The 18,625-nt window shown below is 46.6% G+C and overlaps 1 protein-coding gene across 6 annotated transcripts in view; it reads left to right on the forward strand.

The window, feature by feature from the left end:
- INPP5D (inositol polyphosphate-5-phosphatase D) overlaps positions 1–18,625 on the forward strand; it is a 54,701-nt gene that overhangs the window by 28,883 nt on the left and 7,193 nt on the right. For 4 of the 6 annotated variants that reach the window (XM_013370514.3, XM_013370515.3, XM_065073150.1 and 1 more), the window contains 18 exons: positions 949–1,120; positions 2,156–2,296; positions 6,794–6,881; positions 7,634–7,714; positions 7,886–7,957; positions 8,230–8,353; positions 9,476–9,582; positions 10,107–10,209; positions 10,732–10,928; positions 11,714–11,831; positions 12,332–12,428; positions 13,799–13,937; positions 14,608–14,716; positions 14,873–14,961; positions 15,183–15,264; positions 16,415–16,504; positions 16,658–16,771; positions 17,876–17,958. In XM_013370514.3, coding sequence (XP_013225968.1) covers positions 949–1,120; positions 2,156–2,296; positions 6,794–6,881; positions 7,634–7,714; positions 7,886–7,957; positions 8,230–8,353; positions 9,476–9,582; positions 10,107–10,209; positions 10,732–10,928; positions 11,714–11,831; positions 12,332–12,428; positions 13,799–13,937; positions 14,608–14,716; positions 14,873–14,961; positions 15,183–15,264; positions 16,415–16,504; positions 16,658–16,771; positions 17,876–17,958 — 2,006 coding nt within the window. Of the gene's footprint in view, positions 1–948; positions 1,121–2,155; positions 2,297–2,337; positions 6,675–6,793; positions 6,882–6,950; positions 7,575–7,633; positions 7,715–7,885; positions 7,958–8,229; positions 8,354–9,475; positions 9,583–10,106; positions 10,210–10,731; positions 10,929–11,713; positions 11,832–12,331; positions 12,429–13,798; positions 13,938–14,607; positions 14,717–14,872; positions 14,962–15,182; positions 15,265–16,414; positions 16,505–16,657; positions 16,772–17,875; positions 17,959–18,625 lie in introns of those variants that run through there. The other 2 variants (XM_065073153.1, XM_065073152.1) reach the window with 2 other exon arrangements.

Below are 18,625 nucleotides of genomic sequence, written 5' to 3' on the forward strand. Positions count from 1 at the left end.
TTTGGTGCCATTGTACTGGAGCCATGTAGGGGCTATAGATGTCTGACCATCTTACACGTAGAATTGCAGAGGTGGAAGATGAGTGCCCAGGTCCCCTGCAGATGCACCACCCAGCTGTGACCTTGGAGGCTCTGTGAATCACAGCTTCTGCCCAGGAGCAGTGGATCAGGTCTGGGTTTCGCTTTGTAATGAAAATTCCACCATTAGGAAATAACCAAACTAAACCTCACAACTCAAGCAGCTGCACATGACAGGTGTAACAAAGTGTTGGAGCAATCAGTACGAAAAGAAAGGCAACAATGGGTGGGCTAAATGGAGATGAACCCAGTCTGCTCCCAGGAAAGGGGAGTGCGCTGAGCAGCAGGGTGACAAGAGCAGGAGAATCATTTGTGCTTCCAACTTGATGCCTGCAAGTCATGGCCAGATACTCAGCCCCTCCTTGTTGGATTATGGGTTCCATTTTCTCTAGCTGTGTTTGCTCACTTTAGCTGCTCACTTCTTTCCATTAGCAGCTTCTGGTCCACTTTCCATCACGCCCTTCTGCCCTAGCAGCAGATCTCCATGATAATGGTAATGATGTGGATGAGGCACAGAGATGCTCTTAAAGCATTATATTCAAAGTAACTCATTAACCTTCACCTCTGCTGTGTGAATGGGACAGCGAAACCCACACAGATGAGATTACGCTGCCAGGTGGAGGCAACACTGCCTGCATGTGGGGTCCAAGCCTGACCAGCCCACTGGTCACACACCAGTGACATCCCTGAGGACAGGGCTGGGCCAATGTCAAGCCCTGAGCTTTCCAGCTCTGAACTGGGAGGCCTGTCAGAAGGGATAATTTCTGCAGTGACTGCCACTGCCGTGCAGACCCTGCCTGGCCTGTGGGTGAGGGGAGGAGGGCAAATCACCGTGTGGGGATGACTGCACCTTTCCCTTCCTCCTTGGCAGACCTGGTACCAACGCCTCCCATCCTGCCGCCACGCAACGTCCTCGTGGCATTGCCGAGCAGCGAGACAAAGGAGGTACCGTCTCTCCCTGAAAACTCCAGGGTGGCAGATGTTAATAAACTGTCCCTCTCTGAGACGCTACTCCAGCGACTGCAGTACCAGGACACAAGCAGGTGAGAATGACAAAGTCTCAGCCCAGCTCTGCACTTTCTGGGCCTCTCTGTTTAAGTCAGCTGAGGACCTCTTTGATTCTGCAAAACTACTTCTCATTTATACTGCAAAATGAAGAACAGAATCAGATCTGTAGTGCATTAGCTACTCTTTCCAGTCCAGCTGTCATCTAGAAAAAATTACTTTTCTGAAGAATTAAAATCACCAATAGACTTTCCCCACTGTGGTATATTTTCCTAAATGATGGTAATAACTGAGAGAACTTGGTCTATTAGCCGTGCACCTAAACTACAGATTGTATCAGAAAGCACCAGCCAGTCTTCAAAAAGAACAAAGTTGTGTGTGGGTTTCCAGGTACTCATACTTACTGATCTACTCCAGCTACAGGTCTGACTCACATTGTCCCTCATGGTAGTGGTGTCACACCTGGACGTGCACTGAAGCCTTGGAGGAAACTGTGTGGTATTTAATGACCAGATCTGTGAAGTTTAAAAGTAAAATAAAAATAAAATTAAAAGGCATCCCTGTTGGCAAGGCAGTGAAGGGCTGTGAGCAAACAGTGGTGCATGGCAGTGCAGATCCTGCTCTGGTGGCCCACTAGCAGCTGGCTGGCTGGGAGAAACCCAGTTCTGTTCAGCTGCCTGCACCATTTCATTGGCTATGCAGCCGGCTGGGACTTTCTGCATTTGACGGGGCACAAGACAGAACCTCAAAATGGGACTTGGTGAGGTGAAAGGGGGTCTTCATCTCCCCAGAGCCCCTGAGCTGCTATTAGCGACCTTGCAGGTAAAGCCTAGCTTTACCTGCAAAGGCTAATGCTCCCACCATGACTCTGGCAAAGCCAGGCATCACAAGCCTGTGGGGGGGATCCGTGGTCCAGTTCTGAAAACTGTGTGTTTACACTGAAATCCAAGCCAAACTGCCCCCCTCCATCTGTCTGTGCTGGCAGTGAAAGTATCAGATAAATAACAAAGCTGTCTGATGTTCTGGAGCAGAAAAGAGAGAGCTGGCTTTTGACCTGTCTGTTTCTTTCACAGTGTCTCTGACGAACATCTTAAACTCATCCAGGATTACCTGCGGGTTCACATCATTAGTGACTTGGAGATGGTGCAGACTGGCTCAAGCAATCTTCCTCAGCTGAAGAAACTGCTTACGCTTCTTTGCAAAGGACTCTTCAGGTAACTAAAGGCTGGTTTTCAGAGATCAGAATACAATGCTATTACACTATAGTCTGATGTGAGTTCCGTGTGCAGGCATTCAGAACCTGCATTTCTGGCACAGAAAACTGGCTTATGCTCAAAAACATTATATTTAGATCTCATGACCTGTGATTCTGACCCAAAGATGTGAAATCTATATAAAAGACATAGCTCTGACAGTGAAGTTTTCCTGTAGGCGGTTTCAGTCAGTAGGGTATTCTTTTTATGCTTTGTTTAGAAAGAAACAAAACAAAGAATGTACTAACCAATTAACCGCATAATTTGGTAATGCATAAATGACACCCACAGAATTGTCAAGCACAAGTCGTTTATGGAAACAAGCACATATTGGTGTATAGCTATGTTTTAAACACTGATTCTCCTTGCCACTAAGGCACTGTGAACCTGAAATGATTCTATCGATGTCAGTGAAGTCCAGCTCAAACGAAAAGAGAAACAAGCCTAGACTCTACAAATTTTACCTTTCCTATTTATAGACTTTCCAGGTCCCAAGTAGGAAAACTCAGATCGGGGAACTAAACCCTTGCAGAGCTCCCTCTTTCTCTGGTGGGAGGATGTGATATCCTCTCTTGCTGCTTGTAAGCAAAGGAGATTAGTCCACACTTTTGCAGAAGTCTTGTAGCTCTATATGGCAGAGGGCACATACTTCACCACTTGTGTCTGCCTTGCAATATCCTTCTCTCCAGTGTATTTAGAAGTGAGGCTGGTAGTGCCACTGGTCTGATCTTGTTCTCCCGGAGCTCACCAGGGCTGAAGAAATGGCTAAAATGGGGCTGATTTCTTTGGCTTTAACCCATGGAAGGAAGGCAGGGAGTGACTGAGGTGCTCAGCTGCTTAGGACCATGATTACTCCCCTGACATGGTGGGCACGGCACACGTTTTAGCGGGCATGGAGGGGTTGTGCAGCCCCATTCCATCTGCCAAGAGCCCTGACGGATAGGCCCCTGGCAGGACTGAGGACGGGTTGTGCAGAGAGCTGCCCTTCTTCTGTGCCCTGCTCGAGGGTTTTGCTTCTCTGCGCCCACAGAGGGGGAGACCCAGGTGGCTAGCTGAGAATAAACCTGAACAATGGAAACTAAAATCTAATGAAATCACAAGTGAGAGTTTTATGTTACTAAAATACCTCCAGTACTGCTGTTCTGGTGATGCCTGGCTTTTTCCATTTCCAGCTTCTTATTCTGCTTCACCTTATCTGGGTTTCACAACCCTGCTCCCCATAAGCCTACATGGGATGGCAAGAAGGGAGATGCAACAGGTCCACAACCCTCCCAAATGCCAGGATACCTTTTACATTTCCAGATTTTCTACAGGTTATTTTGGTGACTGGACTTTGCAATGCATCATGCAGTTCCCCCCCCCCCCATTCCCCAGCATTTTCTTCCCGTCCTTGAATTATTTCAGTTAGATGGAGCTGCCTTCTCAGTTTTTTCATGCAGGTCCAGAACTGCAGGCTGTTTTCAGTCCCAGTCAGATCTCTCTGAGGAACCTCTCCGTCTCTGGATTGTCCCATGAATCTCTACCATCCAACCGAATGATTTGCTCAGCTTCAGCTGACCAATAGTCAGATGCTTAGGTGTCTTATTGTTTTCTGCAGTCCTAACCTCAGAGGTTGTCTGGGCTTTTAGCTTATTTCCCTTATCAGTCTTCTGAACTCAAATTTAATCAGTGGCATTGCCTAAATTTAGTTTTTATTTACTTCAGCTTTCTTCAGCTGCACAGGGATTCCAGCTGAATGTCCAGGTAATTCTGAGGCTGCTTCTCAGTGGCTGTGTCCTCTTTTTCTTAATCATGGCCAATTTCATTATTTTCACAATATTTGAGAACACGTTAAAAAAAGCCCGGACCAATGAGAAGCAGCAATGTTAATTGGCACAGCTTGAGCTCTTTCTTTGGAGCTGAAGCTCCTTTGAATTTCCTGGCACTGCTGAGGGTTTATGGGTGTGCAGGTTGTGGCTGAGCTGACCCCGGCTGTTTGTGAGCCGTGCTGATTTGCCTTGAATCAGAGATTTTTGCAATGCTGTATTCTGTCTTCTTCTTCAAAGCTCCCAGAGCCCAGCTGTCACTCACAGACATGCTGCTGTCACTGTGCAAAATGAACATCCTGATGCCCTTTGGCTGACTCCTGAGTTTAATACTGGGCTGTGGGTAAGCTCCGAGCTAGAGGGGTGCACACTGGAGCTGTCAGTGATCAGGAGAAGAAAAAAATGTATAGTGAATCCCACGGGGTTGGGAGAGAAGTTGGGCCAACTACTTGTGAGTAGTCTGTGCCTTTTGCAGTTTGTGTATTATCCATGGACCCGTTTCTGACCAAGGAGCTCAAGGGCCACAGCAGACCGGGATGCAGAGTTTGTGATCTCTCACCACCAATCCCTGATTGATTCAGCAAGAACCAGAACCCAATGTGCCTTAGAGACACTGAAAACTGGTTTTAACTCTGCAGGAAGCTGCGGCTGCCTTCTAGGGCTAGCTGTGGCCACAGGGGTCAGGACAGCTATGGCACATCTTATCTGAGCCCGGAGGACAAGGGGACAACTGCTCCTGGGAGGGGCTGTTTGCTCTGGCAGCTGAGTACTCTGGCCAATGGGTACTTTTGTGAAGCATTCAGCGCTAAAAGCAATGGTCATACGAGGGTTTCTGTAGTCAGGGGAATCCTCCAGTGGCTGGAGAGCTGACTCATGGAGAACTTGGTGCCCGTGCAGCAAAGAGTGGGGACTACCCACGTGAGTGGACTTTGTTCAGAGTTTCCTACCAACTTCAAGTGAAAAACATTACTAGTGGTCTATTCCACCTGCTACTATCTGAAACCATCATTTGGTCATTGATCACTGTCCTGCATGCTCCTGTTTATTCTCCCTCACTGGATAATTTGCTCACAGAGTTTTTAAGGCAGCTTTTCAAGCACTTGTGATACCAGCACTCATGCAATCATATGTGGAGACACAGACTTCTGACACTTGAATGAAGATCACTGCATATGTTTCCTTTGTACTGTCAAGAAAAGAAAACAAAAGGAGTTATAAGTAAAATTAAAACCACTTTGTGGTTTTGTTGAGTTTGACTGCCTGAAGATGTTCTTCCCCCATCCTCACATGCATGCTACACGTTGAACCATAAACAGAAGGCAGTTTTCCCATGAGAAATGATTTCTGAACTGCTTCAAGCAGCTGCTGCTCTGCGTTTTCGAGGATTGGCCTACATGTTCTGCGCCCTTGACCACAGTAAATATCCTTTTATTCTTTTCAAACCAAACTTCACCTAATGCTCCTGCAGCGGCCTGCTGCCTTGGGGGGCCTGACTCCATGACTGCAGAAATCAAAGCAAGTCTTGTGTTTGGGGCCAGAGCCATTTGCTGACACTGGCCCTAGTTGATCCAAAGCTGAACTATGGTATTGGAGGAATAAGTTGAGCAGATCCATATTCCTACAAGTGTCTTGTACTTCTGTGTGGCCCACAGCAAGTCTTTCAGGCTGAAATTTCAAACGTGAGTGCTATTAATCATCCATGGCTCACCACCTAGGCAAATATCTAATCTTCAGACAGGCATATTTTCACTTTGGAGCACTTTTGCCAACAAACAGGGAGTAAAATCCGGTCCATTCAGACTTAGGAAAGTGAGGGAAATCATTAACATCCCCTGTTGACTAGGCACAATGCGAGCATCCTCGCGCTGCTCCCCAGGATCACCTTCCTTTTGACCTGCACTCCCTGGCTGCTCTTTCCGTGATAAGTCTTGTCATTATTGGAGCGCGCGGCCTCTGTGCCAAATTCATACAACAGCATTTTGACAAATGAGCATCCTGTGGAATCTAATTGGGAAATGCTGAAAGAATCTCATTGTAACCCGCGAACCGTTCCCATTCGAGAGATTAAAGGCTGGCTGTTCCACCCCCTCGCTGCGCCCGGCCCCTCTTTGTCATATGAGCTGAAAAATCTAAAAATTAGTTTTCTCTTCACCCCAGTGTCCCCAGCATCCTGCGTCAGCCTCGACAGCTGCGCACAGACCGTGCAAAACCGAGCTGCTCCTGACGCTGGAACTTTCATAGGCACCAAACTTCACTGGGCTTTATGATTTTTGAGTGTGCTTTGATCTTTAAGTTGGCATTGTTGGGTTGATGCCAGGACATCTTTCTGGGGAGATTTAGGAAGTTATCACCTCTGAGGAGCCAGCAGCGTGCCCATGCTTCAGCCATGGCAAAGCAAAGTCAGCTGCCCAACTCTGAGCTGCCTTTGCTGGCAGCATCACTGGGACAGCTGAGAAACGCTCTCATCACCTGTCCCACCACCTCCGAGGGCAGTAAGCAGCCAGGGACAAGAGCATGACACGTAGTGAGAGCAGGTCTGATGTGAACGTGGGCCCGTGGTCTCTGCAGCGTGGCTTTGTCCAAAGAGACCAAGCGCTGCCCTACCCAGGTACCTGAGTGCAGCCTTACACCTCTGCTGTGTCTCTGTTCTCAGTGAAGCCTCCCGGACTCTCCCATCCCTGGAATCCATCCAGAAAGTTTTTGAGCAGCAGCTGCACCCCGGTATCCACCAGCGCTCACAGGTGAGTTGGCTGGAAGGTGGGAGAAGGAGCAGAAAGAGGAGTGCGGGGGCTGTTAGCATGTGGGGAGGAGGGTTCTGGTTGCACAGGGGTGACCGGTGGGATTCAGGTGGTCAGTCACCGCTTCTGTTCTCTCTAGCCCCTCTCTGGCTGCAGTGCAGAGGGCACACAGTGAGTTATATCCCCACAGTTTCACTTCTCCCGCAGTCTCCTCTGCCTGCTCTCCCTTCCTGCCCCAGAGGAAGGTGCAGCAAACTGCCTGAGCACTTCCATCTCCTCACCCTCTCTCAGCCTGTAGACCAGGACTGCACATTTCTCTTGCCATAAACTTCACTCCAGGATGTTTGGCTGCCAAATCCTTCCTTCCCCCAGCCCATATAAGTCCCAGGCCCTTCTTCTCCCTGCCAGTAGCCCAGAAAAACAAAACTTCAGGACTTCTGTATGTTGAACTCTGGATCTGGTCATGCAAACCTGTCCCACAGCAGCAAGCTGACTCTCCTGCATGCCCAGCTGCCTCTAATCTATGGACAAGGTTTGCAAATTTGTCCTTCTGCCCTCCCCATCGTTCTGCATGTCCAGCCCAATTCTGTCCTCTTGAGCTGCCCATTGTGGGTTAGAGCAGCAGTGGCACCAGTGCTGCTCCCTGCTCCATGTGAGAGGTGTTCCTGGGGCTGGTCTGCTGCGCTTCCAGTCTCTGTGAGTTTGGTAATTATGCATCTCTCTCTCTCTTTTTGTTTCAATATTGCGGTTATCAGATGCTTGGTGAAGCTAGTCCAGTCAATATTGTATCGAAACTCAACCAGCTGATTTCTTTGCTGTCTTCCATTGAAGAAAAGGTAGAGTTTTAAAGCTATTATTTTATGTTATCTTTTTGTCATGTTTTGTGCTTTTTGTTCATTATCAGTGAAATCCTCTGCTACAGTAGGATTTCTTTGCTCTTACTTCGTTACTCTCAATGTAGCGCAGAATTACTGAATGCAATCGGGTATGCAAAAATTCTTTTACAGGTGAAAACACTGTTGATTGAAGGTCCTGATTCAACACACCGATGCTCCCTTATCCCCCCTGTCACTTTTGAGGTAAACATACTTCTTTAACAATGCTGATCACAATGTGGAAGGACAGTGATGCAGATTTGTGTTGGTATCTTGGGTCCTGGGAACTTTGCTGTGCTGCCACAGAGATAACAGCTATTCCTGGATGCTGTTTAGCACTATGCAAATGCTTAGAGATGTCTAGTGGGATTGGCATAATGACAATATGTGTCCATGAATTCAAGCAAGTGCTGCATTTGTGATACACATGACTGAAGTGTAGATCGTTTATGAAAAATCTTCCTATTTTCCAATAGGTGAAAGCTGACTCCCTAGGAATTTTCTCAAAAATACATCTCAAGGTTGATGTGGAAATGGGAAAACTGATTATCAAGAGAGCTAAGGATGGTCCAGAAGACAAGTTTTATACCCACAAGAAAAGTAAGATGCTTAAGGTCACAAATGCTGGACTAGATCCTTGGTGGTTTGGGTGATGGGGCAAGGTTCCCATGGGCCCTATGGAGGCAAGGCTTGGCCCAGAGTGCAGCTGTTTCTGCCAGGTCCTGGGTGTTGTGCAAGGCTCTGGTCAGTCTAGACTGCTGATCCCCAAAACAGCCTCCAGAGCACAGGGAGTCATTATTGAGGTAACCAGCTTTCACAGATTGTTCAGGACATGGCCTCCTGGTCCAAGTGGAGACAGCGGTAGCAGGACGGCAAGGGAGCAGGTTTTGATAGAAGATTCCCCATAGAGCTGGTTGCAACAGAACCATTTTCTACTGAAAAGCAATGTCACTGGAAAAAAAAAAAAAAAAAAAGGAAAACATTTTGCAGGAACATATTTACTTCTGTTATGATTTTTGGTGTCAAAAAGACAGATACTCAGTTTCAGTAACATTTTTCAGTGCATTTCCACTTGATTTTTATTTCTATGCTAATCAATATCTCTACTGATGAGCTATGCCAGTTTGGTCTGTGAAGGTCTGATTCAAACAACTTCCCTTTATTTTCTGTTGTGTTTTTGGAAAGGCAGCTCACTGAGATTGAGCCAAACACGGCAGGATTTATGAGAGGGTAAACGATGCCCTTGGGCTCTTTCCTGCTAGAAAACCAGCCTGTTGCTGGCAGTGATTGAAGAGATTAGCTTTCATGTATGGTTTTCTCCAGCTGGTGTTCGTAATTACTTAGTTGCTGTTTAAGATGGGGAGGAATCACCTTTACCACCAAATGAGGTTTAACCTCCACTTTCACAGATGGGGAAGGAATATATTTAGGCTGGCTCAGGACAGATATTTCCTGCAGGAAGCTAAGGCTCCACTTCAGACTGAAGGGCTTGGTGTAGGCAATAGCTCCAGGCAGAATGAGTTTTGGAGGTCCTCTTCAGTTAGAGTCCAAATCTATTCCTATAGGGAACAGAATTAAGCAACATTAAAATGTATTTATGAGGGGCAAAGTGAGCCTCGGACATAAAAGACCATGTAGGTTGTGAGCCTGCATGCAGGATTCTGTTCTGGTGGGATTCTGTTTTTTCAGTGACTGCAGCTCATGACACCCGTCTCTGTTTAGTCTTGCAGCTTATCAAGTCCCAGAAGTTCCCCAACAAATTGGTGATTGTGCTGGAAACAGAAAAAGAAAAAACACAGCGGAAGGAGTATGTTTTTTCTGATTCCAAGGTACATATACGATGTTTCCTTCCTGCCAGCCTGGAGCAGGTACCTGGGTGGGAGTGGTACATGGGGCATTTCTTGGCAGAAAGAGGAACTGTTGAAGGACAGTGGTTGGCTTTGCAAAAATTAAAGTTCTCCTTTGTTCTGGAAACATCCAGAAAATGAACAAGTGTATTGTGCAAAGGGAGATCTTGGAGAGGGCAAACATAACTGCTTGTCACTGAGGCAGGAGAACAGTGTCAGCAAGCAGTGAGAAGAGGCAGGGAGTTGTGTGAGGGTGGCTGCAAAAGGTTCATACAAGGACAATCAAGAGGGAAGTCTAGGCTTTCTTCTGACCAGCTCAGCATGTGTTGAAGCAGTGCACAGGCTCAGTGCCTGAGAAAATACCACAGGAAAGGCAGCCTCTTCAAAGGTTGCAGGATAGTGGGGAGCTAATCTGCCCTTCAAGTGTGCTGGGAATTTCCTGGTTCAGCAAGTTTTTCAAGAGGAGTTAACCATCTCATTAATTGTCACTTCTCCTCCCTCTCTAGAAGAGAGAAGGCTTTTGCCAACTTCTGCAGCAGATGAAGAATAAACACTCAGAGCAACCAGAGCCTGATATGATCACCATCTTCATTGGGACCTGGAATATGGGTATGGGCGTTCCTTCTGACATGGGCGTTCCTTCTGACATGGGCGTTCCTTCAGACACTTGCCAAAATGCATGCTCACCTGCCCCAATGAGCTCCAGGCACCGTGTTTGTTCTGCTGCAGATCTGTACACCAGGGTGGTCTTCCACTGGGACAGGGGAAGGGCTGATCTCTAGGCTTATTCTTGCATACACTTTGACACTTCTCGTGGTCCCAGTGACAGGAAAATAAAGTTGGCCCTAATGGATACTGAAGGCTAGTGACAGGGACCTTCACACTTGGCTAGCCTTGGCCTTCGTAAGCTAATTAAAGAGAGGAAGGTGGTCAAAGCAAAGTCGCTCCTTCCATGTATCAAGCGCGGTTAACATCTTTGTCACCTTAGAACAGTGTGCCCTGGCTGATATGAAACTGGTACAGGACAGAGTCAATGTGAAGCCTCTTATTTCTGACCCCATGGGTTGTCTGTGTCCTGGGTTTGACAGAACATACTCTGACTTACTTTGGTGTTTGATTTGTTAATACAAGGTGCTGCACCACCCCCAAAGAAGATCACCTCCTGGTTTCTCTCCAAGGGGCAGGGGAAGACCCGTGATGACACTGCTGACTACATTCCTCATGACATCTATGTGATTGGCACCCAGGAGGATCCCCAAGGGGAGAAGGAGTGGCTGGAGACCCTGAGGCAATCCCTGCAGGAAATTACCAGCATCAGCTTCAAAGTGGTGAGGGGTTATTCCAGTTTATTGCACATAACTGAAGCATAGGAGGAGAGTACATGTTGTGCAAATAAAAGAGACAGAAAAATAAGTGGCATTTTGCCTATACGTCCTCCCCTTCCCTCCCTTTATTATCGTTGCACTTGGATGAGGGAGAGAAAACTGAATCTGTCTGTGGACCCACAAGATCCTCCCCTGGAGCTGGCTAGATGGGCATATTGCTGTCATCAGTGACTCCCCCACTGCCAGAGCAGGGACCTTGCCATGACACTCTTCTGCCTGCCACCCTGGGGCAGATGCTGAGTACCCAAGTCAAGTGATGATGATGTTTTGACCTTAATAAAGGAGGAGACTGTAAAACTTTCTGAGCCAGCTGTAGCCTAGATCTCGTCCTACGCAACTGCACTTTCAAAATAGGATGGAACAGCATACATGTCACAGTCACAAAAGAAACTGAACCTTATTAAGGCCAGGCTTGGGAGTTTCTGAGTTTCAGTGATGTCAAGAAACAAATCTAAGTGTATCTGGAAGGCCACAGGAGAGCAGGACTTATAACTATCATGGTGATACGGAAACTTTATTTTGTGCAAGCAAGGCAATCCAATGATTAACTAGAAAATAGCTAGGTTCTTCCTCCTACCTTTGATTAAAATGATTCAAAGGATATTCTGAACACAGGAAGACAATTTGTGTAGGAGAAGTACCACAGAAGGAGTCAGAAAGGCTGCGGGTACAGTGCAGCTCTGAAGATATATGAAGAAATATAACCTCTAACCTTCCCATCCCTGCAGATAGCAATCCATACACTCTGGAACATCAGGATTGTGGTACTAGCCAAACCAGAACACGAGAACCGGATTAGCCACATCTGCACAGACAACGTGAAGACAGGCATTGCAAACACACTGGGTAAGGAACAGAGCCGATCTTGTCCAGAGAACTGAGACCTCTTCAGTCTGTGCCAATACTGTCCCTGAAATGGAATAGCTTTATCCACAAGACTGCTTTGACTATATTTATGTGACACTAGTGTTACTAAAGTTATATCCCACTAACACTGATTATATCTTACCCTGTAAGGGAGGAATCTATTTGTGTGCATACTTGGTGCATATACATGTATTTATATTGCCAGCAAACACCTTTGACTGGATATTGGATTGCTCTTTCATGGGTTTCACAAGGAAATTGCACTTCTTTCCCTTCAACTGATTTTTTTAGCATCCTTAGAAAATTTGTTACCACAATCTGTGCTGTATGTACTAATTCATTCTGTGCTGACTGAGTCAAGTTATTTCTCTTCTCCATCCTCCACTTGACTTAAGATGTGCTAGGTGCTTTATTGTCTTTGTTAGGCTCAGCCTGGAGGTGGATTGATTTCTTGACATTTTTGGCTTATGTTTTCCCAGGTAATAAAGGAGCTGTGGGGGTGTCATTCATGTTTAATGGAACCTCCTTTGGGTTTGTTAACAGTCATTTGACTTCAGGAAGCGAAAAGAAACATAGGTAAGATACATCTTAAAAATTGGTATTGACCCAGAGTGAAATGATCTGGGCCACGCTTGCAAGGAGGGGCCACCAGACACTCACAAGCATGTTTTCCTGACCATAAAAAATTGTTAAATGTCTTCTGAGAGGGCAGCCTGTGCTAAAGATCCTGCCTGCTATGTCGGTATTTCAATAAGTGACTTCTGCTCTACGGCCACACCACACAGTGCAGGTGAAATGGACAGCAAAATTATTTCAGAGCCAAGTGTAAATGTCTCCCACAAAACACTTATGTCACCTGTCAAGCAAGCCCAGTATATGAGGGAAATCAGTTTATTGATCTGTAATGTTCTGAAGAGATATAGGAAGGCTTTTCCCATCCCAGAATAAAGTGCTGAAGAGGACAGTTTGCCTGCTCACTGTAGGCGGTGCTGTGAGCATGGGAGCTGTGGTATCTGCTGAGGAATGGCTCAGGAAGATCCTGCTATGCAGAGCGTGCTGTCAGGAGTGCCAGGAAGGAGGTGTGGAGCACAGAAACATCACCACGGCGGCTAATTCTCTATACTCAGCTGTGAAATGAGTTTCCATGGTCTAGGCAGGTTCTGTGCAGCACAGGACTGGAAGGCAAAGATCCCAACGTTGGTAGAAGATCTGTGCCCACGCTGGATGAGCTGGAGCTGTTGGAAGGAGTGGTTTTGAAAGCGAAGAGGACTTGAAATTAAGAGGTTGGCTTTGCCATCTTTCCAGGACCCAGAAAATGGTGCTGGATCCCTTCACAGGGTCTTTGCCACTGATGGATTTAACTTCCACGGAAGGGTTCCCCAGGGCCAGGAATAGCTGCCAGAATCTAGTTATGTGTTTGCTGCTGAAGGCAACAATCTAATGCTGGGTTTCTGGGACATGCAGCTCAGAAAAGCACAACCCCAGGCAGCAACAAAAGTGGCGTTAGGACAGTTTTCCAGCCTTTCAGCTCAGGTAGAAACAGTCCGACACCCCAGGCAGAGCAGTCTGGAGCTGCTGTAAATGTCACTGTCGCCTCCTGCTCCTCAGGCCACGCACGATACAAGCCGCAACGTAAGAGCAGCTGGTGCTGTCCCATGTGTGCCGACACCAGCTCCTGCTCCATCCCCAGGCTGCACCGTGCTGTGACACTGGCAACATCCAGTAGGGTGGTTCACCAGGAGATGCTGAAGCACGTTACCTGGGCAGATCTGCTGAGATGCAGTGTAAGGCAGGGGTGGCAAGGTCTCAGCTTTGGATCTGCTCTTCTCTAGATGTTGAGCGAAATTGGTTGCTGCCTGGTAAAGCTGCAGCCTCTGCCAGCCCAGAGGCATTTAGAAGTCGCCTGGCAATTTAGTGTGTCAGGCAGATGTTTCTTGTCTTGACAGACGCAACCAGAACTACACGAACATCCTGCGCTTCCTGACGCTGGGAGATAAGAAACTGAGTCCGTTTAACATCACTCATCGCTTTACTCATCTTTTCTGGCTGGGAGACTTGAACTACCGTGTGGAACAGCCCCCAACGGTGAGGGACTCTGTGTGAATCCCTGGAGAGACAAAATACCATGTTGCTATAGAAGTGCTATGTTTTTCCAATCTAGGGCAAGATGGCAGAAAGAGGGGAGGCAGAAGGGGTCCCCAGGGCATGAGGCTGACACCAGTTGAGGGAGAGTAAGGAAATCCCCTTTGCCCTCTCCGGGGATGGATGGTCTCAGGGCACACCAGGAATGCCGGCTGGCACACTGCTCCAGGCAGCATCGCTTCCCCAAACCTCCCAACTCTCCTTCCCACTGTGAGCGAGCATCTGTCCCTGAACAGCTTGATCCAGAGATTGCCTTTCTGCTCTATTTGCTTAGCTTTTAATGGCTCAGAACAGGCCTTCAGAAGCAGGCAAGCCGCAACGAACACTAGATGGGTTTCAGTAGGCGTGAGACAACAGCAAGCCTGGTGTTGATGTGCAGCTTGTTGCATGTGTGTATGCTCGTGTAGGGGGCGTGTGGGCATTTTGATGCCTGTTTTGACAGACAAATGTTCAGCCACACAGCAAAGACTGAGGCCTTTCAGTGAAGGGAAAGGTGGGGATGTGGCAGGAGCTCTGTGAAACAGTCGAGAAGCACTTGCTGGCTCATGAGTGAAGGGAGAATTTATAAGAAGGTTTTGCATCATCTGCAGCTTTGCTGTTTCCCTGTTGGCAGGAAGCAGAGAATATTATCCAGAAGATCAGGCAGCAGCAGTATCCGGAGCTGCTGGCTTTTGACCAGCTTCTCATCGAGAGAAAGGACCAAAAGGTGTTTCTGCAGTTTGGTAAGATTCTGAGTTTGTTGACAGGTTTTTCTCCCATTTCCAGCAACTTTCTCTGCCAGAGGTGATGTGGGGCAGGGTGTACAGAGCCGTATCTGTCTTTCCCATATGAGGTTTCTCGATGGGCCAGACTGTAACAGAGCTGTCTGTCTGTTTTAGAGGAAGAAGAGATTACCTTTGCTCCAACCTACCGTTTTGAAAGAGGTACCCGGGAGAAGTATGCTTACACCAAGCAGAAAGCTACTGGGGTAGGTGAAAACTGATTCCTTTCAGAAAGAAAATCCTACAGAAGAAAGGGACCTAACCCGATCTCTGCATTTTCTGCCTTTGTAGTGTTTTGAAATCAGTCAATACAAACAAAAAAAAGATTTGACACAAATATATGGTGGTTGGGCAAGAGAATTTCCTGTTCTTTTGTGAACTGTTCCTTTCCCTCCCTCTTGACAGTCACTTTTCCTTTGGTTTGCAGATGAAGTACAATTTGCCATCGTGGTGCGATCGAGTGCTCTGGAAATCATACCCCATGGTGCACGTTGTGTGTCAGTCCTATGGTGGGTAGATAACAGATTGTAGATAGCAGAGCAATAGGCCTGAAACGGAAATGATTCAGAGCAGAGTCTGTAGGATCTCCCTGCGCTGCCAGGCACTCAGCAGAGGGGGACCTGATGTTAAACCAGGCAGAGGGGAGCTAAATCTCTCTGCCTGTAACCTTACAACATTTGGAACTAGTTCTGTTCTTTTACATGCAGAATACAACTCAGACAGCTACAGCTGTCCAGCTTTAGGCCATGCTGTAGGATCACTTTACGCCAGTTATTTCTTGGTAGCAACAACCCCTTTTCCCGTGCAGTTAACACCAAGAGCTCCTGGCTTGATGGTGCCAGGAAGGGAGAACCTGTCCAGTCTGCAGAGGCTGGAGCTGCAAACATCTCTCTTCTGTCAAATCATATTCCATAAGGACTGTGTGGTACCAAGAGCCTGTTCCCTTCCTTACTGAGAGACGGAGCCCACAAAACCTGTTTAAAAAAAGACTCAGATACTAGTTCCTGAAATTTCATCAACTATATGTAGGACCAAGCATCTGAGCATGATGTTGGTGGTTTCCAATGCATGGGATTGAGTAGAGAGCTATAGAAGTCTCTTGGGGGATAAGGTGGACTGATGTGATCATAGAGCCTGTGGTGATGAGATCTGTTGTCAAATAAACACCTCCAGAGAATCTGGCACTTGCTTTTATATACTGTTCTGTTCAGTGGACCAGCCTCACTGGAGCTCACTGTGTGCTTAGGTGAAGTCAAGACCTCACTCACTCACTGTTAATCATGGCCATGAGGTGCCCTGTAGCACTGCAGTAGCACCAGTGTATTCTGTGTGATTTCCTGCTGTATTTGAGCTTTAATTAGCTGTGCATGTTGCAGAGGCAACCAAGAATCCTCTAACTGCTTTTTGTGCTGTGGGAATCTAACGCTGAGAGTCACTTGCAAAATGATATGGTGAAGTTGTGCCCATTAACCAGCTCTATGTATTTTGACAAAAGAGTCACGTTCCTATATACTAACACGAGATGATGTAGAAACACCTTTGACTAGAGACAGTTACCACAGCGACAGCTATGTTTTCTGGAAAATTACTGAATAATGTTTCTACCGCAGCGATCTCACAGAAGCAGGGCAGTAACTCTCCTCCCGTTCTCGTCGGCAGGCTGCACCACCGACATCACGACGAGTGACCACAGTCCTGTCTTTGCCACCTTCGAAGTGGGAGTCACCTCGCAGTTCGTTTCAAAGAACGGTTAGTCAGGCTGGGTGCAAGTGTGCTGGCCTCACCTTTTGGATGCAAAATGCAGTGCTTTGTATATGTTTGAAGGAAAGGCTGATTCTTAAAGAGTCCACTTCTCTTTATCTCCTACTGAAAACGCCATTATTTTCCCTTCCTCTTTCCTAGACTCCAAATACACGGATTCCCAAGGGGAGATAGAGTTCCTGCACTGCTATGCTACTCTGAAGACCAAGTCCCAGACCAAGTTCTACATTGAGTTTCACTCTAGCTGCTTAGAAAGTATGGATTTGGACATCTTTGTTCTCTCTGTCCAAATTTCCTGCTTGTTTAGATTAGTTACCCTTCCTCTTGCTTTGATCTAAATAAGCAGCTGTGTAGGTCACTTGTTCCAGTGCAAATAAAAGAGATGTTCTGACAATTTTGTATTAGTTTACAGGTCATCCTGTACGGTCAGCAATACAATCCAAAACCCACAGACACGTAGCTGTAATCCAGGCTCAGATGTGTACCTTTCAACCACTTCCATCTTGTTTGGCAATCTGATTATCTTTTTCTTGAAGAGAAACATGCATTGTCCTTGCTTATTGCACAGAAAATCTCTACTTAGCAGACGATTGATTAAATTTCTAATCATACCTGCTGCAAATGATCAGGTGGTTTCAAAGTAAAGCATCTGCATTATGCTAATAAAAATGATTTAGTTACCCTGGTTTGAAAAGAATAAGTCAGAGGATCAGCTAGCAGTGAAAGAGAAGGTAGTGATTTGATGCTGTAAAGGGGACTGTGTACCCACCAGTGCTGCAGGTTTTACTCCCTGTCCCTGTGCTGCGGGGCTGTTTATGTAACGCCAGCCTACATGACCTCGCTGTGGTTTTTTTTAAGCGATCCCCCATCACAGGACTGCTCCTCTAAGTGGGACAGCATGCCTTCGGTGTGCGCTTCATCACATTATCGCATGTCAGAGCGCTGTGGCAAAGACAGTTCCATAAAAGATTATTTTTTGGCTGTATCAAAATTTGCATAAATTTCTATGGAAACAGTGTATTACAAATCTTAAATTAGAATTTCAAAAGTGTGCTATCTTGAGTGGCGTAGGAAGAGCTGTCATGTTCTTATCCTCCAGTCCATGTATGCACTGAGCTTTTCAGTGCCAAGTTTAACTGTAAAATAAAACCTTTTAACAATGCTCCAGTAAAATCACTTGTAAGTTTACTGTGTAAACATTCACCCAAAGCTCAGACTTTAAGCTTCTTAATACTTTTGAAGCGTGTGTCCAAGTGGGAAGATAATTGTAGGCCTTTTGGAGATCTAGCATCTGAAAAGGATTTGTAGCCAACTTCTTGCTGTCTCTCTTCTGTTGAACTCTTTCTTATCGCTTTGCAGGTTTTGTAAAGAGCCAGGAAGGAGAAAATGAGGATGGGAATGAAGGGGAGCTCGTGGTAAAGTTCGTCGATGCGCTTCCAAAGGTAAACAAGGACTATGTTTCCATATCCGTATGGAAAAGAAGCCGTCCACTTGCATCCCATGAGCAACAATATGTCTTTTGCTTATATAAATGTTACTTTCAGGAATGTGCTTGTGGTCTTGTTTACACTCAAAAGGGACTGTAAGAATGCAGGATGGGCTTAAGCTAAACAGAGTATGTTATAAGCCGGAAGGGCCTTCCTTGCCAGTGTACTTTTCATCTGTATCAGGAATTTTGCTGGCCTGATTATGTCACTCAGGAGCATGACCTTTTTCAAACCTTTTAAGTGATCATAACTGTGCTGACAAGTCTTTTAAGCAGGCCCCCCTTTTTTTTCCTTTGGTTTTAGATGGAAGATAAAACAGTTGTGCTGGAGTTTCTCTGCCCTGTGAGACACAGGCTTTTTTCTTGGTATTTTTGAGAAAAGTTGACTTTTTTATCCGTGTTAAAAAGACTACCAGTGGCCAGAAGTAGTGTTCTGCGTGTCAGTGTCAAAGATGAGTCCAATTCTTGAGATGGAAGGTGTTCTGCATTTACTGGCATGGTGGGAGCTGGAAAGAACTATCAGAGCTCTTGGATTTGGAGCACGTATGTGTGTCAGCGCCCCTCTGAATAGCCCAGAAGAGCTGCTGACTTTGGAAAGAGTGCCTTACACTGAGAGACTGGGG

This window comes from Columba livia, chromosome 9, assembly GCF_036013475.1.
Source record: "Columba livia isolate bColLiv1 breed racing homer chromosome 9, bColLiv1.pat.W.v2, whole genome shotgun sequence".
NCBI classification, from domain to species: domain Eukaryota; kingdom Metazoa; phylum Chordata; class Aves; order Columbiformes; family Columbidae; genus Columba; species Columba livia.